This window comes from Oculina patagonica, chromosome 5 (assembly GCF_052425735.1).
Source record: "Oculina patagonica isolate OP01 chromosome 5, crgOcupat, whole genome shotgun sequence".
Lineage (NCBI taxonomy): Eukaryota > Metazoa > Cnidaria > Anthozoa > Scleractinia > Oculinidae > Oculina > Oculina patagonica.
Genome location: NC_135762.1, coordinates 30,176,917 through 30,203,661, shown reverse-complemented (window position 1 = coordinate 30,203,661; position 26,745 = coordinate 30,176,917). Strand labels below are relative to the sequence as shown.

General features: G+C 40.5%; 2 protein-coding genes and 1 pseudogene across 3 annotated transcripts in view; all 3 read right to left on the bottom strand.

Annotated features, from left to right (window-relative positions):
- Positions 1 to 11,759, bottom strand: LOC144653644 (uncharacterized). Its single transcript, XM_078513698.1, has 2 exons — positions 10,208 to 11,759; positions 1 to 2,738 (listed from the first exon to the last, which is right to left on the bottom strand). The coding sequence occupies exon 2, from the start codon at positions 2,730 to 2,732 to the stop codon at positions 639 to 641; it is 2,094 nt and encodes a 697-aa protein (XP_078369824.1). The 5' UTR covers positions 2,733 to 2,738; positions 10,208 to 11,759; the 3' UTR covers positions 1 to 638.
- Positions 8,419 to 9,466, bottom strand: LOC144653645 (uncharacterized). The gene has a single exon (XM_078513700.1). It carries the CDS (start codon positions 9,409 to 9,411, stop codon positions 8,452 to 8,454), a length of 960 nt encoding a protein of 319 aa, XP_078369826.1. The 5' UTR covers positions 9,412 to 9,466; the 3' UTR covers positions 8,419 to 8,451.
- A 3,736-nt stretch (positions 11,760 to 15,495) lies between the features above and the next one.
- The window catches only part of LOC144654484 (uncharacterized), a 56,405-nt pseudogene continuing 45,155 nt past the window's right edge, over positions 15,496 to 26,745 (bottom strand). Inside the window, exons 8-9 of the transcript XR_013570911.1 lie at positions 17,319 to 18,870; positions 15,496 to 16,090 (exon numbers count right to left, since the gene is read on the bottom strand). The product of XR_013570911.1 is annotated as an uncharacterized LOC144654484 (transcript). The remainder of the gene's footprint in view (positions 16,091 to 17,318; positions 18,871 to 26,745) is intronic.

The window sequence follows — 26,745 nt, the reverse complement described above, 5'->3', positions numbered from 1 at the left end:
AAAAAAAAAGAAAAGGTAAAAGAGATAAGATATATAATGAAATGAGTAAATATGTGTATATAATATTGTGGGTTAAGTTGAAAACATGGTCGAGACTAGATCTTTCCGTTTTAGCGACGTTTGGTTAGGGAGGGAATTAACCGCCGAAAGAAAATCGTCATATGACGTCGCCCGAAAGAGAAGGGAGGGGGGAACAAATAATGAATATGAATTGTTGTTGAGGTACGTCAACAAGAACGACGCTAAAACGTCGTATTTAGCCTCGACCATGGTATATAGTAAAGGAAGGTACTGATAAGAGTCATAAAACCTGGCGCAGTCCGGTGTTAACGAGTCTAGGAATATCGGCAGGAGGTGGTTTTCGCTGATGAGAAAATAGCTGCACAGTTGGAAAACTCTCTTCTGTAAACTGTCAGTTGTCCAGTTGAAACTTAAGTCAGAATTCAGGATGCCTTGTAGGATATCTTGATCCTGTGGTGTCATAGTTGTGTCCGAAAAACAGATCAGTGAAGGCGGATGGTCCTCTTTACAGATGGCACACCAACGGAGCTCGTGGGCGGCATAGGCCTTAAAGAAGGCTGAAAGTTTGATGACGTCAGCAACGGTACCGTGTGGTAAACACGCTGCGTTTATAAAAGTTACAATGCAGCTGGATCTCCAGCTGCTCCTTGAAGGCGAGGTCGTCCGCAGCGGCAAAGAGTTGTGGATTCGTGCTCGCCATGGTGCCTATGGGAAAGGTAACATGCGGTTATGATACAGAGACTGTTGACCAGGCTTAACGCCAAGGCGATATATGCCCAATAACCGTTGTCGTAAATGGTAGAAGCAGCTTGCAAATTTGAGAGGTGCTGGTCTGTAGCTGCCTCAGAAACAGTGAATTGACCATCAAGGGTCGCCAAAGTTGAATCGAGGTCGTTTATGACTGTATTGTTTAGAACCTCTGGTTCTGGAATGTCGAATGTCGGATGATTCAAGGATAAGGTAGACAGGTTGTTTGCTGCTGCCACCCAAGGAATGAATTCAAGAGAAGTAGCGGAGGACAACGGAACGGAAACACTGAGCTGATTCGGACAATAACCCAGGCCAGTTGTCATGCCAACGAACGAAACGTTGCAAGGAATATGGTAAATGGCCAGTGGAGAAGTTTGTGCTGGACCAGAAGATAATTGCAGAGTGGTACTTGTGGTTGCTAGGAATGATCGGCCACCCAAGTTGATAACAGGATGCAGATTGGAGCAGTCTGTTGCCATCACGTGATGCCGTGGAAATATGAATTTGGAATCAGGCCGAAAAGGAAAACCCAGCCATGAAATGTTAGTTGCTAGGGTTAGTACGTTAGACGGGCAAATGAACGCAGTTGTATCCTGGTAACATTTCTTAAGTGTTTCGGATGAAATTATGTACTTAGAATCTGGGCAGCTTATAAGAGCGAGATCTAATTTGGTTACCGGGCCGGAATAACACACGTTCTTTGATTGATATTTTATAGGAGTCAAATATTCTATCGTACAAAATGCGTTGAGATTTGGAACTTCCGGTATGGTTAAAAAGACACTAGCTTCGATATGATTTCCGTTATGTTCAATGTCGACCATAGGATTTATCAACAAGGGAAACCCGTCTTTTAACGCTGGGGTGGTATATTTCATTGTAGGGTCGGTGGACAACCGACTGATAATTTGAGAATGCAAAAAGGACGGAATATGCGGGAGACCAAATAAAGTTTTTGTGTCCAGCAAAGAAAATTGATGTAAAATATCTTGTATTTCTGTGAGTCGCAACAGTGAAACGAACGTGCGAAGTATAGCATTCGATTGTTTTGAGAGAAATTCTAACATAATAGAATCATGGCAATGATTTTCAATGGCCAATCGGTTCAACTGGACTTGCCAAGACTTAAAGGTACGATCTATTGTTTTTAAATCACTGGACAAACGGTTTAACTTAGTTGTGAGCGTATCTGTCGCTTTCAAAATATATGTTATTTTACCGTTGAGAACTCGTGTAATGGAATGAGCGTAATGTAAACTTGAACTCATGTCGCGAAGGGTATCTTTTAGGTTATGGACCACTGACGGTTCGCAAGAATGGCCTAAAGAAGTATATATTTTCCGCAACAAACCAAAAAGACCTGCGTGACACATGAAGCTACTCCGGCGTTGCCTGCTATGGCCGTTGTGAGGAGAAGAAGTGAGAAACATTTTCTCATGCGGCGAAATATCCTTACAAGTTTTAAATGCCCAAGTTTTGCAATCGTCTACTGTCGGACGGTAATGGCGTGGGCAAATCATTGTGCTCGCAAGCCCCGTAGTATATGTAAACAAACGGCGGAGATACGAGTCGCATTCGAGAAGATTCGAAAAACTAGACAAAGATAACAAACGTGTAATAACCTTTTGTGTACCGTGGATCGAATTAAGCAGAGCGCCAAAAAATTGTTTTTGTGTGGCAGAGCAATTGTTGCTGATATCCAGCGGAGGCCCCGCTGGAATAGCTTTCAATTTGGTTGTGAGATGCATCAACTTGGTATCCGAGAAAAACGCTAAAGGCTGGGCGCTATGACTAATCATTAACGCGGACGGATAAAACGTTACGGACCGGCCAGTGTTATCAACATTAGCTGCCATGGTTAATTTAACTTGAGCGGTAAAAATATAGAAAAGGAAAAATGTTAAACTGAGGTAGATTACTGGGCTGAGAATCTGCGTCGGACGTGGCGACGAAGACAGCATCGTGGCCTACGAGTGAAGAAATGCCTCGAATTAGGTAATATGTTTTGGTTATGGCTCAAACAGTACATAATAGCTTTCTGATAACTATGGTAAAGGAAATGGTTTCCCCTAAAATTGAGGTGAACGCCATCGCGTAGAAAAAACACTTGATTGTGTATGTAAAACCCTAGGATGGAACCAAAGTGTTGCGAACGGAGTTACACGCAAAAAATGGCTAAGTAAACGTGTTAGTTGTGAAACGCGAGTATTATATGAAGGAACCATTCGCGGGGGTGAGCGACGAGGCAACACTTGGCTGACTATAATATGAGAAACGTTGTGTGAAAAATGTAAAGTTTGTACCAAGCGAAAAATGCTAGTTGCTAAGTCGTTAGTATTAAGGCGTGGGTCACATAAGTCGTTGGAGCCAATGTCCAAGATTATAATGTTTGGTTTAAACTGAGCGACCAATGAAAGGTCGAATTGGCGCAACTTGGTGACTGTGCGTCCTCCTATACCATAAAATTGTATTTCTGATGGTGCTTCGCAGTGAAAATTGTGGGCGACACACGGGAGATTGGCTTCCATTGAAAATTGTGCTAAGCGCCAAACAAATGAATGTCCCAAAACCAATACGCGTAATGGTGTATAAGAATGCATTGTAAATATCAGGAACTACCTATGGTGATACAGAAAGGAAAATTGTTATTAAGTGCGGGACTGACGTTTCTCAAAATCGTTAACTAATCGTTTGTCTAGAATATGCCCTGCTGGTTCCCATGTGGCTTGCGTTCTAGGAAAACCCGCCCACTTAACCAAATATTGAATAGCGCCATTTGTTATTCCTTTATCAAGTAAAGCTTCTGCGTTAAAAACCGTGTCATTGTCAATAAGTGCGGCCGACTCTTCGTCAGCTGTTTCACTAGCAGTGTCCCCTTGTTTGGCCAAACTAGGATTATTTAGTGGACTAACAGAATTATCGAAACTGTCATCAGGGAGGTCGTCAATGCTTAGAAAAGGCAAATTATCCCCAGTCTCTAAAGGAGGTTCGATAGGTCGGTCGTCAGGATCTACAAAATGTTTCATGCGATTGGCGTGTACTATAGAAGTCACGGGTTTGTTGCTACAGGTTCGTAAACGATAATGCACTGGACTAAGTTTTTCTACGACTCTAAACGGTCCGTGAAAGTTGTGCAAAAGTTTCTTTGATAAACCTTTCTTTGATTTTGGTGTGTAAACCCAACAGCGTTGTCCTTCGATGAAATTTGGTTCGGCAGCACGTTTGTCATAATACGCTTTCATTTTTTGTTGAGCGCGCATGATGTTTTCTTTCGCTATCTGTTGCGCCACTTCTATTTGCCTAACTATTCGTCGGCGATGTTCCGCTATAGCACTAGCTGGGTCAGTTGGTGGTAATAAACTTACATCCATGGGTAGCAAAGGTTCTCTGCCGTAGAGTAAATAAAAGGGACTTTCTCCCGTTGATTCGTTTGGTGAAGTGCGGAAAGCCATGAGGGCTGCTGGAATGAAAACATCCCAATCTTTTTGATTCTTACTAACAAACATAGACAGCGTTTGACATAACGTGGAATTCGTTCTTTCAACAAGCCCATCACAAGAAGGGTTGTACGCGCTCGTGTTCAATTTTTTTATGCTATACAAATTGCAAACTTCCTTTACAATGGCGGAGAGAAAATTCGAACCTCTATCTGATAGGAGTGTTCTCGGTGCTCCATGCCTCGGAATGATTTCGTTGGTAATTAAGCGCGCAATTGTGATTGCTTCGATGTTTTTCCAATTTCTGGCCATTTGGTAAGGTATTCTACAAAAACTACAATATAACGGTTCCCTTTCCAAGTCACAGGCAAAGGGCCAAGTATGTCCACGGCTAGTCTTTCCCAAGCCGCAGACACTGGAATAGGTAGAAGCGGCGCGCGGAGTTTATTTCGCGGTTTTTTTCTTGTAGAACAATCGTTACATGACCGAACCCAATGTTCAACGTCCTTATACATGCCTCGCCAATAATACCGATCTCTTAATTTTTCATAGGTTTTGTACACGCCTAAGTGTCCGCCAGCAAGGTCATCGTGTGCGTTTACTAAGACTTCGTAACGCAAAGGCGGAGGCAAAACAAGTTGGGTTTGGCAACCTTTACGGCCTCTTTTATCTGAAACATCTACGTGGTACAAAAGATTATAATCATCTAAAAAATACAAATCTTCCGACAATAATATTCGTTTAGCCTTAGCATTGTCATGCGGAAGTTGGTCGCACTCGAGGTAATTAATAATGTCACTTATACTAGGGTCACGCCTTTGAAAATCGAAAATTTGAGTTGCCTTAAAGCCGGCGGCCTCTAAAGCGTTCAAGCTATAAGAGTTATACGGCCGTCTTGATAATGCGTCTGCGTTAGTATTTACTACTCCTGGCCTATGAACAATATCAAAATCGAACTGTTGGATTAACAGTGACCAACGAGCCAATCGCCCCGATGGGTCGTCTAGTGACATAAGCCAACGAAGTGCATTATGGTCGGTGTGAATTGTAAATTTTTGGCCTTGTAAATACGGCTGGAATCGCTTAATTCCGTCAATCACTGCGAGAGCTTCTCTTTCAGTTGCGCTGTAATTGCGTTCGGCAGGATTTAAGTCTCTACCTGCGTAGGCAATAACACGTTCGGCGCCGTCAATAATCTGTCCTAATGTTAAGCCAATGCCTGTTTGGCTCGCGTCAACAAATAAGTGAAATGGTAAGTGAAAGTCTGGATAAGAAAGTATTGGCGCTGAAATTAAGGCTTGTTTAAGCGTGTCAAACGCGGTTTGGCACTCGGGTGACCACGAAAATTTTGCATGTTTACCTGTCAATTTGTTTAATGGCGAAGCTATTTGTGCGAAACCTCTAACGAATCGACGATAATAATTACACAATCCTAGAAACGCTCTTAGGTCTTTTACAGTTTTTGGAACTGGGAAGTCTTTGACTGCACTGATCTTCGCTGGATTACGGCGGACACCTTCTGCAGAAACGATATGACCTAAATATTCAACTTGTGTCTTACCAAAGTGACATTTGCTAGGTTTTAATTTGACATCGGCTTCACGGAGGCGCTTAAATACTTGCTCGAGGTTTAGTAAGTGATCATCAAACGAGCGCGAAAAAATTATGAGGTCGTCTATGTAAACAAGGCAAATATCCCATTCTAGACCCCTTAGAATGTGGGTCATAGCCCTTTGAAATGTTGCTGCGGAATTGCAAAGCCCAAATGGGAGCCTATTAAATTCGAATAGCCCGTTGTGAGTAATAAAAGCTGTTTTTTCTTTGGCATCAGGCGCCATTTGCAACTGCCAGAATCCCGATCTTAAGTCTAGAGTGGAAAAAAATTTGGCGCCCCCTAAGGCGTCCAACGCTTCTGATATTCTTGGTAGTGGATGACTATCTTTTCGAGTAATAGAATTTAATTTTCTGTAATCGACGCAGAACCTCACAGAATTATCTGGTTTTCTGACAAGCACTACTGGAAAACTCCACGGTGAGACTGACGGAGAAATGATGCCAGTCTCCAACATCTCATTAACTTGTTTGTCAATTTCCTCCTTGTTCGAAGGCGTGGTGCGGTATGATCGTAATCTGATCGGTGAATGACTTCCGGTGTCAATTGTATGTTTAACGACTGGACTATTGCCTAATTGTTGTGAGTTGTACGCGAAAATATCATCGTATTGCTGTAATAAAGCCCGGAGGCGTGTTTGTTGCTCTGGCGACAATTCAGTGTTGTTTATATCAAGCATATCTCGAGTGTCCTTATCGGTTGCCATGGGAATCTCCCGTTTTGATTCTGCCTCTATATCTGATTGCAGTAATTCAAATGTTGAAATATTTGCTTCAGCCGGCGAAAACTGTCCTAATCGCTTGCACCGATATATTTTGACAGGTTGATTTGTGGGATTCAGCAGTCGAATTGGAATAGTGTTTTGATCTGAAATCGTAACTAATTCTGCTGCCCCAAGGATATTATAACGTTCGGTCAATTCGCGGCGGGGTTCAACACAGCCTGTCGTGTTTTTATCAAACGCTGTACGCAGCGTAGCGGGTACAAGAACTTCTGAAAGCGGCGGAATTATAAACGTTTCCTGGGCATGAATTGAACAAATTTTGACCCCTTCCTTAGGAATATTAGGAAAACCATCAAATATTATATCCGAGTCGTGTTCTAAATGAAGTAATTGTTGTCCTAAGTCAATTTTGGCATTGTAACATTCCAAGAAATCTCTTCCTAATATTGCTTCATATGTTAAACATTCAATGACTAGCGCTCGGAATCAATATGTATGTGTATCGATTTCAAAAGGGATTTCCAATTGTCCCAGCACTGGGATGTCTGTCCCGCTGACTGCTTTGATTGTATTTATAGCCGTAGGCGAGGGTGAGAGTTTTGCTATCGCTGGAATTCGTCGCCAAACATCCGCTCGTATTGCGGTTACATTAGCACCGGTATCAATCAAAAATGTTACTGTTTGATCTGATATCTTTCCTACTGCTGAGGTATTGTTTGATTCCTGAGTAAGTGGAAATGAATTGTGTTCTAAAAGTGCAATAAAGTTGTCGTTAGGTTTAAGCCAATCTGGTAATACTGATTTGTGTAATATTGAGTTAGTATCCACATGTTTAGGGCGCTCTGATGCGAACCAGCAACGTAAAATGAAGCCGCTAGAATGAACATAAGCGAACAGTGTTGTTATGTGCTGTTTACAAAAGGCGAAAACTGCGCTCGTAATCATAACTAGAAGCTTGACGAAAAATGTGACATAAACAGATATAAACATGCGGCTATCGCGTTGTATATTGCTTGCCCGTGAAGTAGTTGGCGTCTCTTTTGTAGTACTAAAATTTGTGGGCTGCTGAGTCTTAATATCGGTTACCTTAATGTCGTTGTCATCATATAATGGTTCAGCCTGAAATACTTTTGGCCTTAATTCGCTGCTTGCAACATTTAATGGAACTGTCTCGAAATTAATGGCTTGTTCATAAACTTGTAAACACTTTTGAGGGTTCATTGTACTTGCACTATTTATTTCATGTTCTGCTATCTCCGCATTAACTTTTCGCTGTATTGATTCGTGTAATGTTTTAAAGTTTTGGATTTCGTTCCTAATATCAAAAGAGAATATGGTATTCATTTCGTTTTCTACGAGTGGTTTTGAATCTTCGCCGCTAGTGTTAATTGGACTAGGTGTATTTGTACTACCCTCGGGACTTTCGTTGTCGATCGGTTGTTGTGCTCGTTGCGTAGAGCGTACAGCGTAACAATGGTTGGCTTTGTTGTGGTCATTGTCCGTTAATTCAGGAGCGGAACCTCTCGGGAAAATAGGTTCGCTCGCGTGAACATTCTCGTTGGTATGTGAATTTGTTTCGCTGTTTGTTGTCGTATCTTGTTGTGTAGTATTTGTCAGCGTTTGCGACGGTGTAATGTCAGTTGGTGTCCTGTCTTCCGAAAGTGTTTGAGTGTGACTTAGGTCGCTGTTATTTGTCGCGTTTTGCTGTGTTGTATTTGTTTGTATTGGGGTGTGTACAGTGTATGTACTGTCGTTAGAAAGTTGTTGAGTGTGAATCTGGTCATCGCTAATTGAGTTAGTAATTAATTGGTTTGTTACTGTTTGGTCTCGTAAAGTCTGGTTGTCATAATCTTCAAAAGAATTTGACTTGTTGACCTCTTGTCGTTCCCGTGCGCAAGAGGTCGTAACTAGTTTAAAGGTTGAGACCCGTTCGCCCGAGGGTTGTACTGGGTGCGGTTCCATGGGCGTGGCATTCTATTATCTCCTGGAATGCGCGGATCTTGCCGTTGATTAAGGCGTTGGCGGCAAACAGCCATTACGTGGCCTGGGTTTTGGCAAAAATCACAGATTGGTTTCCCGTCAAACGTTCTTCTACCCCGTTGTGGTTGTGTAAATGTTCGATTGTTCGACCTACGTAATTCCTGGCGTACTACATATGCAATATCGTCCCTAGTGAGTGGCTGTGTTTTGTGGAATGAGTGAACGCGTGTTTGTTGTTCGTTGTTAGGGGGCGTGTATGCGGCGACTACTGGCGGCTGTGTTTGTGTTTGTGGTTGGGCTTGTATTTTCGCAAGAGCGTTGAGAATTTCATCTGTGCGATCTGCGGGTTTAGGGTCTGGTAGTGATTCCTTAAGTTTTGCATGTCGTTCGGCTTCCTCGAGCGAATCTGGGCGTTGCAATAGCACATGATGTTTAAGTTCTGGTCTTAAATTTTGGATAAAAATGGTAATAACTTCGGGCGGTGTGAGACCTACGCGTTGACCCATGCGTCTTATAGTAGCGGCGAAATCAGAAACTGATTCGAGCGGTAATTGTTTTCTGTCGTAGACTTTTTGCCGAAGTAACCAAACGTCCGATGGTGAGTGGAATTGTTTCTTTAATGCTTCTGCTAACTCCCCGAAATTTTTATGTAGTAAGCCTGGAGTAGTGTTAAACCAAATGCTAGCGTTTCCTGTTAGGTACAGTGGTAATGCCTCTGCTTTACGCTCTTCAGAAAATTTATAAAAACGCGCTGCTCTATTGAAATTGGTCAAGAATTCTGTGACATCTTCACTATCGGCGCCCGAAAAACGTGAAAATATAGAATTAGTCATGGAAAACTTTGGCGTCTCGTGAGTTTCTTTCCAATTATCTGATAAAGAAGACATCTGATCTTTCCATAATTTTTGTTGTTCTTTGATATTGCTTTCTAGTAAAGTTTTAAATTCCTCCGAATTAGTCATGGAAAACTTTGGCGTCTCGTGAGTTTCTTTCCAATTATCTGATAAAGAAGACATCTGATCTTTCCATAATTTTTGTTGTTCTTTGATATTGCTTTCTAGTAAAGTTTTAAATTCCTCCGCGCTCATTGTTGAAATTTCTGGTTCAGAAAGTTGGATTGTTTGTTCTAACAGATCAAAAACTACCGAGTCCTCGTCCGAATCGTCTAAATTGATTGCGAAATCTACTGAGGTATTGAGATCGTTGCCAAAATCTGGGAGGTCCAGTTGAACTGATTCGGGTGTTGTCTCCGTTTTCGAGCACTGTCCGTCGCAAAATTCTATGTTTTTCGACTTTGAGGCGCGGCGCGCTTTTCCTATGATCTTTTTACTTCGGAGCAACAGTGTGATGACTGATCAGATTGGTTTTATATCGCAAAATGAGGTTGAACGATGCGTCTCACAGAAAGAAAAAGCACATGTGTTATTCTAGCGAATATCGCGATGGTGTACTGCTGCTTGACTCGTTTAGTTACATTTCTTATCAAAGTGAACAAAAAAAAAAAAAAAAACGAAACTGCCGTTCGGAAAATTAACTGCCTTGTAGTTCTGACAAGAACTGTTTCTTAATCGCGAACGGTGACCACTCGGAATAGCCGAGAAGTCTTAAGGTCGCGCTACCTATGTTAGGCGTGGGTTTCCTTGACGAATCGATACCAAACAGTTCAAAATCTTTGGTACTCACAGGTATCCTCGGCTTGATGCTTGCTTTGCTGCGTTTGTAAGGCTGTACTTGGGAACGGTAGGATTCTTCACCAATAAATCTGTTACAAGACAGATTTGGACACCAAGTTCTTCTCTTTAGGAAGTTTATTCTGGTTGTACTTGCTACAGTGGAAGGCTCAGAATGATCGCATAATACATCAACCACGCTATTAGAAGCGGTTGCTTTGTCAACGTAACGTGTTGTGATTGGCTAAAGTATCCCGCCTACGTGCCGCGGCATAACTCAAAGACGGCGGCTTTCTATTAAAGGATTAACGACAACGCACAAAACACTACCGAAATGAACTAACCTTCTTTCATTAAACCTTAAATGATGTTCTTATAACTTATCAAGATCTTATTCTGGCACGGGAAAAAACCTTAATTCCAATCACAACTGTTACTGATTCGGCTAATACGCTATTTTTTGATCGCGCGTCCGCTTTCTGGTAAACAACTTATTAAAGAACAAAAGTTTCTTAAAGTGTTGTTCTTAAACTTAATTAAATCGAGCCGCGTGTTTTGCTACGCCTAAATCTCACTGTTCGTTTTAAAACATAAACTATCCTAAATCGATTATTTTATAAAAAAGAGAAAAATAATCTTAGATCGAGGACAGAGGAGCGCGCGCCAGGCAATCGGAAGGTTCTAGAACATTTGTAGTTGTTCACGCGTCCGTAAACTAATTACCTGGATTAGATGGAATCTAGTCTTTGTTAACATAAAAATCCGGAATGTTTCGCCCCCGCGAAGGAGCACAAAAGGTAAAAGTCACACCACGTTTTGGCGCCTAAAGTTTTGGAATTCCATCATCAATCCTGTTATCGAAAATAGCGCGCGCTCCACTTGCATCTCCTTAACCTAAAGTAAAACGTCACACTAATTGATATTTTATCACACTAAATAAATAGAACGTGTTCTGATCGCGAACCAAGGTTTAGCTTAAATGATAAGTTATCCATTGAAAACAAATTATGAATACTAATGTTCGCATAGTTGAATGGAACTATTGTTCCACAGTTCGTGCCGGTCAAATGACCAGAGTGTCCAGAATTAACTAACTAAGTTAATAACACTTAAAGGCATAACTGTTCGTAAAATAGAAAAGTAATGACCAGGTTGTTACTTGGCATACCAAAAACATTAAGCTTAACTATTTACTTAAGTTGGATTAAACCAAACAATAGTTGTTTACGCAAAGTTCGCAAATCGATCTAGGAAACAAAGGAAAAGGGATTAGAGATAGGAATTTTTCCCACGAGAAATTTTCCAAGCTTGCAAAACAAAATGCAAATTGCTGCGAGAACACGTGCAGGAGTCAGCTACAAATCTTGGCACGTGTATGTTGCTTAGTAACGATCTGGTCATTGTACGAAAAGTACAGAACACGTTCGTAGTTCACTTGAATTTACAATAACACAAATTATACTGATTGTAATTGATTTATGATCAAATCGGAATGTAAAACTAACGATCAAATTGAGTAAAATATGAAATGTAAAAACTGATATAAAAATAGATAAAATTGTGTGCCAACATTTAGCACTTTGGACTGATTTAGTGATTTTAAATGGCGTTAACTTAACCCCGTAACCATACTCTACATGTACAAGGGGACTGAATAGTCGAGTCTATTTTGAAAAGTAATATCAGTTAATACCAAATTCGCATACCTGGTCTTCACTGGGTTATGTGATATTATAACTGACTGGTGTATTTTGATAAGTAACCTGCTAAATAGGTTAATGATTTCAACTTATCTTAGTTTGAGTTGGGAATAAGTAGTTTTATCATCATGCATGGATATTTTGTACTACTCCTGTGTGGTGATTTTCAGTTAACCTTTCTTATCTTATTATTTTAACATATTTTAGGTTGTAAGCGCATTCTCAGAATGGGCTGTTTTGTTTGCGAGGCAAATCGTAAATTATAACTCGGACCGTCTTAAGGTTTACCACCTAAATAAAGTATTTGACTTTACGGTTGTGTCGTGTGGTTTTCTTTTAATTTGTTGCACATTTTTTGTCCAATATTCTACTACTACAAATCTCCTTTTTCGTTTGCTTCCTCTAGTTTTGTTTTGTTTATGTGGACGGCTCGCATTTTATTTCTGATGATACGACTGTTGAACGCGCGCGTTGGGCATTAACAAGACTGTTCAATCGAGGCAATGACGTCGTTTTTATTTATTTATTTATTTATTTATTTACATTTTTTATTTATTTATTGGCTGCCGTCAATCTCTAATTCCCTCAATGTAACAGGCCTGCAGGGAATCACGTAGGCGTGTCTCATAGAGGGAGTTGGTGATTGGTCCACGTGAACCAAATATGAAAGTGGTCAATACGCCTTCATCTGGACCTCGTGCTTGGTCAATACGGTATTTCTTACGCACTTAAAAAAATGGCATGCAATGCATGCAGAAGCGATGACGTTCACAAGGGGTCTTACATAATTTTTGAGGAAATTTGTCAAAAACTTAGCGTGAATAAAAGTAGCTGACACCTTGTGCGTGATAAAGACTGTTATCCAACTGCAGCTTACATTTTTTAAACCTAAAAAGCAATGTTAGTGATTGTATAAATAGCATATGTAGAATCTGATGGAATTCAAATAAATACAGTAGTTATGAATTTACAGGCGAAGGATGCAAAGTTAAAAAATACATTTTCTTCGTAGATTTGCTCAATTGCACAACAGTAATATTTTATATTTTAATTTTTTTTAGATTTCCCCATGTTGTCTCAACAAACATTGTGTTATATTGTGGCGTGACTTCCGATAAACGACATACGATACGCGGGAGCTAGGTTTTAAGTTGCGAGAAAGGTCAAACGGTCTCTTGTTCACAGCGGCCCTGTATATTATAAGAATTAGAAATTTCTGTCTACTAAATCTAATAGATCCAATCATATAAAACTAGTGGTAACCACAGGTTAGAAAGTGCGGGCCTCGACAAACTTTTGTTTTCGGATTCTAATCGTTCTTTGTGGAGGAAAAAAATTCTCAACTTCCCAGTGTTTGAACGATACATTTTCGGATCCTTTTGCATTAACCGTTCATGGTGGAAGATTACGGATTGATAATTGACAAATCATTGGACAAAAGTAACGCGTCACGCGAGGAATGCATGATTTAATCGAGCACGCGGTGCAATTAAGATATGATTTTCCTCTGTCGGTGAACTCGCTACGTTGTCAGTGTTGTAAGGAATTTTTCGAGATTAAATAACTGTTGTTGGAAATCATTCGTTTTGCTCTGGTTTATCTGTGATACAATCACAGCAAATCTTCTCAAAACCAACGCCTGAACAACGTCTGCAAAACGTAATGTTTCTTCCATGTGACAGAAGCCTCGATCTTATGTGACAAACTGTTGACATTGACACATTTTTCGAATTCTTATCGTCTTGATGAACAGATTTTCAACTTCCGGTGTTTCGACAAACTGTTGTGATTGACACATTTTTCGCATTCTGATCGTTCTTGGTGGAAGAACAAAATTTTCAACTTCCGCTTTGCAGCTAGTCTTTTATAAACGTGGCGCGCACGCGTCATACGCAATCCGCTGGTCACTGTCAAGATTAGGGTTGCGGGCCTCTCTTGGGCCCGCAATTATTCTCTTTCGTTTATACATTGTAGTGTTCCATTCTAACTACACGGGAGTATTTTGCTCGAGTGTTCTACGCGGCGATTTCTTGTTTAGTTAAACTTGATTTCTGTTCGATTACGCTAAACAGACAACAGAATAACAGAATAAAAAAAAAAAAACAAAAGATCCTGCCGATCGGCTGCCTGCATAAAGCGATGACGTCATCAGTTACACGTCATCGCTTAAAAAAACAGCCCAGCGAATCAATAACGAAGATATGGCAATCATAATGCAATATTGCAGTCGAATATTTAGTTCGAATTGTTAAGTAGGAAACGTTAGTATTCTTTGCGCTTATCACAACAGTTACTAAAAAAAAATCTAACCTTGCTTAGTACAGTGACAATGGGTTTGCCGCCAGGAGCGCAAAAATTGAAAATCGTCCTTTAAAGGACCTTCGACAGGAAACTCATCGCGCTTGACTCTGGGAAAATGAACTCTGGCTAGGAGGGGTGGGGTAGGGGGAATGCCCTTAGCACACGCTCGGTTGAGCGAAAGGAACTTCTCACGTGTTTCATAGCACTTGATCTGCAACAACTAGAATCGGGACACTCGGAGCTTGGTCTCAATTAGTTTATTCTTCTAATCTTGCTTAAATGTGCGGTAACAACAAAGCTAGTTAAAAATGCACACCTGCAGGCTGCACACACAGCCTAGAAAGCTTATCTCATAATTTGAACCATCAGAGAAAACTACCTTAATTCGTATAAATACAATTTACCGCGAGTTAAGATACAAGTTAGTATCTAGCTAGCCAAAACCTAAGGTTGGCTCAAAAGTACATTATTTGATTATTGTTTATACAGGATTCTAACTAATTCTAAAACGCAAGAAGTCTATAACTTTATTATCCACCTGATTTTTTCCCTTTTCGTTATAACCTTCAAAGTACGTTGTAAACTAACGGTCCGCAATGAGTAAGACATCCGCGCCTAATCGATGACTTACATTTTTACCGATACATTATTCTTTTATATTACGACCCCTTTCGACTGTCAATGTATTGAAACCACTAAAATTCGGCCATTCACCGTCCGATTAAAGCTAGTTTACAGTCCGTACTGCTCAGTCTCGGGCTTTGTTTCCACATGTTCCATTTTTGGTTTGAATTCGTTGATACGTTACATTTCAGTAATGGCGTACCTGCAGTCTTTTAGTCCGCCATTGCGGGGCGTATCGTTCAGGGGCGTCGTTTCGAAATATCATCGAGGTGCTTCTACTCGTTATTAATGTTTTGCCAAGATATCTGGTGTTAATAATGAAGAATAAGGCAAGTTTGCCCCGGAATTTTTATTTTGGCTAGTAAACAATCCTTCGTGCGAGGCTCACATAAACATTGCAGGCGGAGCTAGCCCAGAACAGATTGGTTCAAAACAACAGACTATTTCTAAGGCTACTATAAACTATGACTCGAAAAACGCTTATCCGCGTATTCACCATTTTACATTTATAAAACGTCTATAAAATAAAAATCACACGACTTGTTACCCATTGGGACACTTTCTAATATCACTATCAATTTTGACTCAAAAAGACGCCTTCGAATATACACCGTCTACAAACTAAAAACTACAGACTTATTATCTATTGACTCACCAAGAAGACTAAATTTAAAAATTATATGTCAGGTATTTCACCAGTTATAATCTACCAAGATTTTTTCTCTTGGTTTAATTGGTCAAAATGTTTCACGTGATACATTTCAAACACACAATTATCACACGATGATGCCCTTTTTAACATGAAAATGCTAAATAGAGAAACGCTTGTGTGACATTTAAATAATTCACGTACCCTGGAGTAACAAAGACTATCCAACAAATCGATGATAGCAGAAATTAGTTCAAAGCGTCTTTTCCAAAACTAACTGCCAGCGGTGGACTTTTTTTTAAGTCCGGACTTTTTGTTGGGAAATGACTGCAGAAAATTCTTAGAGAATTATAACGCCAGGGAAGTACAACTGGATCATTTCTCAATTGGCTGAAACGTCCTTGGCTGCAAAACTGTCGTCCTAATTTCATTACGGTATGCTCATTTCCCAGGCACCCTAGTCATATGTACACGATGCCTTTCTCAGACAATAGACATTTCGGAAACTAATGAAGTCTACTAACATCTACTATTTTACACTTGCAAGAAGTTCCTCAGGTCCTTGCTTACTTCTTGTGTGACTCGAGTTCCCCTTTGGGTTCTCCTTCGACAGTCTTTCTTTCTAAAACACCAAAAAGACACAAAGAATTGGTAAGTACAGTTGAACCTCTCTACAAAGACATCCTTTACAATGAATCAACTGTCCGTTGTAAAAGAGTGTCCGTTGAAGGGAGGTTTCAATAAGAGTAACGTGGTATGTACTAAAACCCCAAACGAAACCCTTGCACAGCAGTTAGCGTGAATACCACTCCTGTTAGCCTGGAAAACACTAAGGTTAGCCTGTTTACAGTCAGTTCGCAATAATGGTAATGGGTTTTGCTCGTTTCGGTGGTTTCGGTTCGTTTTATTCGCTTTGGCGTTTAGAACGTGCCGAGCCGAAAGTGCATAATCAGCGCACTATGGAATCGAAAAAATCCTGACCGTTGTAGAAAGGTGATCTTTATAGAGAGATAACCGCGAGTCAATTGCCGTAAAAGCTCAATTAGGCCCTTAAGCTTATTTCTTTGTTAGACCTTACAAGGGGTTTCAAAAGAGAGGGCCTATTTTTAACCATGTATGAGTTACGATACATCAGTATAAAATAAATCAAGAGGGCCTTTTCATGTATTAGTGCTCTTTGGCTGCGCACAAAATACTGTAGCAACAATATTAGGTAAATCAGGTAGATGAATAACTTAAAAAGTGTACAGTTATCTTGTCTCCCTGTTCATATGTTGTCATGATCTAACATGTAGGTAAGGGGTCTTCACAGAGAGGGGCAACGCCTTAAAAATTTCAGATGAAACCTTATTAGAGAGAGGGACTAAACGAACATTTCACAGTAATCTCAAATTGAGTCCAAATTATTTAGCTAAAGCACAAATTATTACCTGATCGGATACAGCAGCCAAGTTAAAATCATTTTTTATGCTGCAAATACAGCCGCCTCTCATCAATCTCGGCAGCTTTGCTTCGCTATCAATTTTTTTTATTTTTTTTATTGATGCAACACACAAACAACAACAACAACAAAAAAGATTTACAAGGCAAATGTTATAAGGTACTACAGTTAATATAGTTACTTACTTATATATTAACACTACTTAATTACATAAAAGATACTCTTACTTACAATACACTACTACAAAAAAAAGCTTTACAAGCCAAATTCGCGATCAAAATTGCCACAGACTCAACCGAATTTTGATAATCTGACCTCTTTGCGAGTAATAAGATGGAAGTTGTTTAAAATTTTGATTTACCTCGTACTTGGTGAACCTTAAATAAGAATACATCATCAAAACACTTACTTTCTTTTCCAAAATCAAATGTCACGTTATCTCCAATCAGCACAAACGGTGCCCAGTCGGCAATCTTGGGAAAGCCGTTATCTCTCATCCACTTCATGGCCTCGTGAAGAGATTCACTGGCACTTTCTCCATGAGCAAGGTGCTCGTAGAAATTATTCTTGAGCTGCTTTGTTGCACTGTCCCCAAGGGCCCACAATGCCACAAGTACCGACCGTGCACCGGACCCTAGGAACGCCCTTGCGATTCCAATAACTCCCACGGCTCTAATCTGTCCACGTCCACTGTGACAGCAGCTAAGTACCACCAGTTTCGCTCGTAGTTGAACTCGCGAAATGTCAGACATCGTCAATAGGTAGTCGACGTCTTGAGGAGTCATAGAAGCAACCCGTACAGTTGGTGCAAGGGCAATCTTTCCTCTTTCAGCATTACCATGCGCAGCAATGTGTATCAAACTCACTGAACTTATCACATCAAGTACAGAGGCTGAACGCCCAGCAGTCGTCCAACCATCTGTGCTTCCATTCGGGCACAAGACAATGGCGTGAAGTTTTCAAGACGTCCCTTGTAAAACACCAGACCGACTTGAGGATCGCCCACTAACAGTGCACCAGTCTGACTGTGATAGTCTGCTGGACTGTCCTGGATGAGCTTTAGAACCGACAAAGAAGGAACGATACGGATCCTGAAAGCCTCTGATAAATACTTGCCACGTTTATCACCTAACGCTGCAAATGGAACTTGGCTCAAGGAGCGGCCAGGAACAATAATGATTTCTGGCTCCTCAAGCGAATCAACCACAGGACCGATAACTATTCGGTAACACAAAGAAAGGCTGGATTCGGGATTTTGACTCTCATCGTCGTCGTTCTCAATTAGCCGCAAAGCTGTGATGCTCTCTTCTTGGGATGACTCCAGTTTTTGCTCAATGACATTTAAAGATCGATCTTCACAATTTTCCTCGGTAAAACACCAAAGCTTTGGAAACTTTAAGCAAAAATATCATCCAAATTGGGAACTACTCCGGCGCCAACAATATCTTCATTAACGTTTATTTTTCGAAAATTAATTATTCCGCTTGCTTTGACAATCTAAACAAGTACATCTTGATCATGATAAGTAATGTAAAGACAAATGCAGTTCCTTTCTGTTTTCATAATTTTTACAATCCATAAATGCGGATAAGCTGTAATTTGCTTGCTTTCAAGAGAGTACTGCGCTGCCATCAAGTCTGCTACGGCTCTAGCCCGTCTTAGCGTCTTAGCTCTTCAACGCACAGGGCTTCTTTATGATTTCCAGAAGCCCAAAGAAAATAACTGAGTTGTTGGTAGGAGAACAAAAGGGAGTCGGAAAATGATATCTCTTGAATTGATCATTGTCTTCAAGCAATTCTCGCAGTTCTTCACTTTTTTTCTTACTCTGGAGCAGATGGGTTAACGCTTCCATATCCTTGGGATAGCTCCACGTAAAAAAGATTGTAGTGAAACTTAATCTCTTTTTCACCGTCTCCAATATACTTACATAATGAGAGTGCTTTCTCAAGATATTCTTCAGTCTTCTCACATTCACCAACATATTGAAAAAGAGTTCATAGGTTCCCGTAATTTGCTGCTACCCTTCTTCGTCACCGATTTCCATTCTGATCGCAAGTGCTTTCTGATAGTATTCTTGAGCTTTCACTTAATCAACTTTAGTTAACGAGGGTAGACACGTGACTGTAAAAAACTGAAAAACCAGTGGCCCTCTATTATCAAACTTCAAAGCTGTCAAAAGAGTGAGTGTCAGAAATAAACCATATTTGTTTGTTTAATTTCGCGGAACGTTTTCGCCTCCAGTCTCTTGTTTTGTTGTTTAAATGATCTTTATTACTGCAAAATTTCATTAGAAACGTTTTACTTGCGTAAATGGAAGTTAGAGAATGCCAAAGAAGGCGACAGATGAAGAAAGAATCGTTGAAATTTATTGCTCTTCTTTGGAATTGTGCACGCCACTATTTTGGCGTGAACTGTGCGAGTAGATTGGATATTTAGCAAAAGAAGCCGGACTCTAGGTCCTCTAGAAACGCTTTGAGGTAAGAAAACATCTGTTAGCCACAAACTGAAGACAGAGCACTTAACTTTTTGGGATGCCTAAAGGCATCCTAGTTGTTTTCAGAGTGCGTGTGTTTTTCCTTTGGGAGTGAGGATAATTGGATTAACAACCGAAATAACCAATAACAGCACCATATATTGGTCCCTTGGGTGTTGGGCAAACCGGTTTTGGTAAGGTTGGGTTAAGTTGTGAGGAATTGAGGAAAAACAGGTTTTAATGCAGAAGACAAGGAAATTAGTCAAATGCATGAGCTCGAGGATAACTGGTTTTGCAAGGTGATTGATTGATTGTTTCTATTTTCGTGTTCATCTGCGTGTAAACAAAAGCGCTTAAGTTGCTTTAAATAAATCCGGGAATAAACCGCCCAACTAGCTAACATCTAAATTATTCAGTTACAGTTGGACTCTCATTCCTCATATCGTTAGAGCGACTGGCGGAAATACGTTGACTATGCCAATATGATAAGCAAAAGCGAATTAGTTTGGTATTTTCCTTCCTGAAAGCTAAAATTCCTTGCCGTTGCGTCAAATGCCTACACTTTCAGTGCGTTGCTAATTAAATCAGGTACATGCGGCTGACTTTTCCCAATAATTTTTAATCAATACAGTACTGCATGTGTCTTAAAATTTAATCAAAGTTTTATAAAAAATACTCGTGAATTAAGACGTTTTTCGCCACTTTTGTGTCTTACGTGATGTTTGTTAAAATTTAATTAACAATCAAGTACTAGTAAACACGCAAAGAACTCGCTCCATATTTTTCGTCAATACATCGCTTTATTCAAACTTTAAAAGCATTGTAGTAGCTAAAAAATTTCAATATTTTTGGGGTTGCTGAGGATTATCCTTTCGATATTTGAAGAACATGAAAAAAGAGTTTGTTCGCCTTCAGTACAACGTGTTGACATTGTGGTAACTAGCGTTCTTCTGTTTGTATAGTAGACCATGCTGTGTAAATAGTTCACATCGAATCTAAAACAATAACGTTTCGTTTCTGAGGAAACCAACCAAAAACAGCAACGTTACGTTTCTCTCGGACCTTATTTTAAAAGTAATTGACTACCAATTCCAAGAAATTTCCCCCAGTTTAAGTCTTTTGTCGTTCTTAGTTTTTTTTCGCTCCTAGCGAGGAGTGCCAAGAATGAGACATGCACTTTTCACGAGGGACAATAAGAGGGAGACTTATCAGGTTCTGCACCGTAGTACTCCAATTAAGTGTGTTGTAAAGGCACCTTGAGTTAACTAATTGAGATGTCGTTCACGTTTACGGTCCTTCAATGTTCTCAGTTTTAAATATCTTATCCTGAACTATATCAGTGACGGGAACACTTTGGCGTAGGCCTAGACACAAATATCCCCAAAAATGCTCAAAAAATCTATCTGGAAATTCCCAGTTTTTTCCCTAAAAATCTGTCAAAAAATCCCTAAATATCCCCAAGATTTTCTAAAAATCCCTAAATACCCAAACATTTTCCCAGCTCTCCCTTTAAAAGAAAATGACTCGTCTTCAATAGCAATAGCTTCACCACTTGGCTCCGACCGCTCCGTGTGCTCTGCCATGTATGAAAGTTAATTCCCTTGGAATGATGGGGTGCATTAAAAATAGGAAACACAGCTGTACAATTGTATTGCGGTCTAGTAGTCACCAATGGCCCACGTTCGATATGTTTGGACTCGAGCCAGAAAAACTGGGTCGAGTACATCAAGTCGAGGCTAACAGGTATGTCGTGCCGGGCTCTTGCCGGGAAAATTAAAATGTAAACAAACAAGGTTACTGCTAGTTTTACGTTTTTCCGCTCAGAATTTAAGCCTTTGCTTCAGCTTTTACTACATCGAAGATCATGGAACATGTAGATGAGTTTAGAAAGAAGACCGTTAAAGATTTAAACGATTTTTTAAGGCAAAGGGGAATCCAATTTTCGAACAAGCGAAAAGACGAATTGGTCGAACTGTGTGCAAACGCAAAGCAACTGGGTGTAGCGGTTGTGAAACCCGACGAAAAGATTGAGACTGCTCTCCAAGAAAAACTTAAGACACCTGATGAAGGTATTCTTCCTAATCCAGGGGACGTCTCACAATGGACACACAACTTCGCTGACGCGCCAGAATGCACTTTTGCGGACATCTTTGTATATTTAGTGGAAAGGAAAGGGTATGATAAAGAGGGGAATTAGCAGTTGGCATAATATGCAAAAGAATTCCTTCGAACATAATGTGATTTTTGAAGCCAGTCGTGCGTTCCTATATTGTGCGCGCGGAAGCAAGACGTTTCGCTTCCAAAGCTAATGGCGGGTGAAAGCGAAACGTCTTGCTTCCACGCCCACAATATATATATTATTAGTCGGGGAAAAGATGCGAAACGTTTCGCTTCCTACGGACAATGGGCCAAAGTATGCGAAACATCTCGCTTCCACTCCCACAATATATATATATTATTAGTCGGGGAAAAGATGCGAAACGTTTCGCTTCCTTCGGACAATGGGCCAAAGTATGCGAAACATCTCGCTTCCACGCCCACAATATATATATTAGTAATCGGGGAAAAGATGCGAAACGTTTCGCTTCCAACAGCCAATGGGCAAAAGTATGCGAAACATCTTGCTTCCAACAGCTAATGGGCAAAAGTATGCGAAACGTTTCGCTTCCAACAGCCAATGGGCAAAAGTATGCCAAACATCTCGCTTCAACGCCCACAATATATATATTAGTAGTCAGGGAAAAGATGCGAAACGTTTCGCTTCCAACAGCCAATGGGCAAAAGTATGCGAAACATCTCGCTTCCAACAGCCAATGGGCAAAAGTATGCGAAACGTTTCGCTTCCTACAGCCAATGGGCAAAAGTATGCCAAACATCTCGCTTCAACGCCCACAATATATATATTAGTAGTCAGGGAAAAGATGCGAAACATCTCGCTTCCAACAGCTAATGGGCAAAAGTATGCGAAACGTTTCGCTTCCAACAGCCAATTTTAAGGACATCCTCTTCCGTTTCTGCCAGAGGAATAGCTCTTCTGATGGCTTTAAAAAGAAACTGCTCATCCTCTGACTGGCACACCCGACTAGTAACACGTAGCACTGACCGCATCCAATGCACCTGACAACCTTTCAGTACGCTAAAAGCTTTATTCTGTCCAACAGTCTGGATCAGACCTGAAGTTGAAAAAAAATAAAAGCCAACCATTGATTAATTTTTTGCTAACACCTTTTATACGTGTAAAATTATAAAGTATATCCAAATAAAAAAAAACATACCTTGTACTTGAGCATCTGAGTAGTCCACAATTACCGCCTGAAGGCAATCTTTAGGATTAAATTGTGGGTAGTACTTTCCAACTGCTTTGAATATGCCACTGAAGGCCGCCTGATATGCCTCTGCTGTCAATCGGTCTAAATTTGCCCTGCCACAGATCATGTATTCCATGGTTAGGTGATTGAATAATTCAGTAGATATGGAAAGTCGGCAACGGATGGAAAGGTAACGTCGACGACAATGAAATCTGCACTTGACAGAATCTTGGCCATAAGCCTGCTCAAAAAGAAAACTGCATTAAGGTTGTCTGTCAAGTAGTGTTCTACTTTGTAAGGGCACAAGTAGGCATCCGCTTCGTCGTTAAAGTTGGTCTTGTCTTGCAATTCGCTATCAGTAGACGTACGGTTCTTGTGAGCATCTTTATTGACACGACCTTGAACGATTGCTTCATAGTTCTGTATGATGCTGTAAGCTTTCGCCAAGTTGGGATCCACTCTTGCTTTCTTCACTTCACGATTTATAACGTCTATATTTGCTGCTACAGGAGATTCCTCAGCAGGCATGCAGGACATTCCATAACCAAACTGCACGTCTTTGGCAGTCTTTGTGAAGTCGCTTTGTACACATTCCACAATTTGTTCTTCTAACATGGTTGGTATCTTGCTTGGGGTTGGTTTTCCATGAGAGTGAGTTGCTTCACCTGGGGTACAGCTAACGACTCCAAGCCAACGTCTTGTATCATTTTTACAATCTTCTGGGTGAATGTAGACAAACATGACGTTACAGGTTTCAGATTTCTCCAGTGGTGCATTGACAGGTGAAACTTTCTCAACGAATTCCATTCCTTTTGAGCTAACTGTCAAGGTGCGACTTGTTTGCTCGTACCTCTGGAAACGAATGGCAGTTAGTAGCATCAGCAAAATACTTTGAAATATCAACTGCTGAAGCACTTTCCATCTCACAGGAAAAGCAGCATCTCTCTTGTGCTTCAAGGTTATGGGCGTGGAAGCGAGATGTTTCGCATACTTTTGCCCATTGGCTGTTGGAAGCGAAACGTTTCGCATCTTTCCCCTGACTAATAGTGTATTGTGGGCGTGGAAGCGAGACGTTTTGCTTCCAGTCCCCATTAGCATTGGAAGCGGAACGTTTCGCTTCCGCGCGCACAATATAGGGACGTGCGACTCGCTTCCAAAATCACATTATGTTCGAAGGAATTTTTTCGCATATTATGCTAAATACTGCTTTCCCTGATAAAGAGACACTGAAAGCTTTCAAGAGTTTACATGGCTATCGACTGTTTGCTGATGGTCATGTTGAAGACCTGTTATTTCATCCATTAAAGGGAAAGAAGTATTGTCTTTTCAAATTTAGTGTCAAGCCAACTGAGAAGTCAAAGACACAAGATGGCAAAAAAGTCTACAACGGCTGGATCGTAATGAAAGAAGATGGGGAGGTATTTTCTGGATACTGCAATTGTCAGGGCGGGTGAGTAAGTTTTATGTGTACATAACATTTATCACATTTATCAACGTGACCAGCGAAATTCGCTTAATGCACCTATCAATGGTTTGCCCCAGGATGGAGGGGGGGGGGGGGGCAACCCCAGGGGGATGTTGATTTTTTTTTTGAGTTGAATTCCCAGCCCCTGGGCACCTAGTGAATGTCAAATTTCACATATCTGCTCTTAAATTTCTAACCCAGCAGACCATTTTAGATGTCAAAATTCCTACCCTAGGACAACTTACGATGTCAAATTCCCGTGGGTTGCCTCCCCCCCATCCTGGGGCAAACCATTGATAGGTGTATATTTTTGTTTCCTTTTTACCGAATGGTAATGAAGGTGTAGTGATCATTCTCGAAGTCACGTGTTTCCCTCACTCGACCACTCGCTCACTCCATTCTGATATTAAACCGCAATTAATTCATGCATTTAACAGTAAACGTGCTGACAGAAAGGTTCTTTAAAACGCCATTCAGCACATGTCAATCAAAAACAAATTATTCTACAACCTCGTTCCCAGGGTCTGTCTCTTTCAGGGAAAAAAGGTTGAATTTTCACAAAACAGATCGAAAGAGGATCAGTTACACTTATCCTCTGGTGATAAAAGAGAATATAATTCGCCGTACGAAGCCTCAGAGCATACGCTATCATGACCCGTTCGCATTCAAAGGCAAATGAAGTGAGATTGTGATATTACTGATACATGCTTGCCATCTGACGTGTTTACGTAAACACGACATTCATGGCACGTTTTTGTTTCGCGTCACGTCATCTCGTGTCACGTCATCCGTTTTTCATCTTTTTGAGTCCAGCAGAAACGCACATCAAGTTCTCTCTAATTTTATTCGCTGCTCAAAATAACGCTATACGTGCTGACAGAAAAGTAAACATATTCACAAAACAAATTTACTTAATGCCAAAAAGGATGGAATCAAAGGTTACACTTAAATATTTTACGGTGAAAAAATAGAATTCGTGCTACGAAACCTAAGAGCACGAACCATCAATGTCGCAACTTTCATGGAAAATAAAACATTCAAAGGCAAACAAAGTGAGATTGTGTAACATGTTTGGACGCTTATTTGAAAGAAAAAAAAACTATCAATGACCCATTGGCGCAAGAAAACATTCAAAGGCAAATTAAGTGAGATTGTGACGTTATTGATAGCAGCTAAACGACATGCAGTTACGCTTGTATTATCAAAATTGTACGCTTGCAGTGTGACGTGTTTTAGTTAACACGACATCCACAGCACGTTTTTCTTCCGTGTCACGTCATCTCGTGTCACGTTAGTATTGAACGATAGTAATAAAGTGAGATTGCGTTACATTATTGGACGCTTATTTGGAAAAAAAATTGGACGGTCGGCACTTCATCGAATTGCAGAATTACCATGAGGTTGCTCGAAGAGCCTTTGATTCAGTAATCATTATTGATCTATCTTGATGTATTGACCTCGCTGTCCCTTGGTCAATACATCAAGGCCTCAGTCTAAGATTTCCCTGTAATGACCGAACGGGCGACGTTAATTAGTAGTATATTAAATACGCAAAATGTAAAATGCTCAATGAAGCAATTTAACATTTAGCGATAATTACTTTGCAGTTTGGATGGCGGATGCAGACATCTTGCTGCAGCACTTTTTGATATTGAGACAACAGTGCGGCAAAACTCAGCTGAAACATGCACGACAGGGAAATGCCTTTGGAATAAGAGGTCAAGTAAAAATGCATCAACAGTAAGGCTGAAAGACTTACAGTTGTCAAAAGAAGAATATGGAAAGGATCCCAAACAGTACCCTTCACCACACTTTACTAAATTTGATCCCCGTCCCACCTACATGGTTAATGAGAAAACAAGCCTATTTGATGCACTCAGGTCATCAGTACCATCTGCAGGAATTATCTCATGGGCTCCAAAAGTTGAGGGAGTACAGTATTCCTCAGAACAAGTTGCACAACACATTTCAAATGACATCAATGTACAGCACTGGGAACAAGTAGATGATAATGTAACTCTCCACACAGTAATAGAACTTGGAGAAATGTTTGTAAAAGAAAAGGAAATGGACTTAAAGAAACCAGAAGATCTTACCGAGGAATCCTGCAAAGAATTTATTCACTTTATTCAATTTGGGAAAGAGCAGAGAGATATGTTGCATGACAAGACCATTGGACAAGTTAACAATTCACTGTGGATGCAGCACAGGGCTGGCAGAATAACTGCATCAAATGTTTATGAAATTTGCCATTTGAGGGATTCTACTGACCCTAAAGCCACCATAAAGCTCCTTATGAATTACCATCCCACAGTGCAAGAAAATATGCCTGCACCACTTGAATGGGGTCATTTGAAGGAGGTTTCAGCAAAGGAATTGTACCTAAAGAAAATGTCATCAAAGCATGGAGACTTTACAATGATGGAATGTGGATTGGCTGTCAGTGAGGAACAACCCTTTTTGGGTGCTAGTCCTGATGGGTTTTGTTATTGTTCATGTTGTGGTAAGCGATTAGTTGAAGTTAAATCAATCTATTCAAAGAAGAATTTGAAACCATCCATTGCAGCTGGCGACAAAATCATTTATGACT

Excerpts from the sequence above, each read along its gene's own strand:
- LOC144653644 (XM_078513698.1), bottom strand. The coding sequence starts at position 2,732 with ATGCTGTCTTCGTCGCCACGTCCGACGCAGATTCTCAGCCCAGTAATC.
- LOC144653645 (XM_078513700.1), bottom strand. The coding sequence starts at position 9,411 with ATGTCTTCTTTATCAGATAATTGGAAAGAAACTCACGAGACGCCAAAG.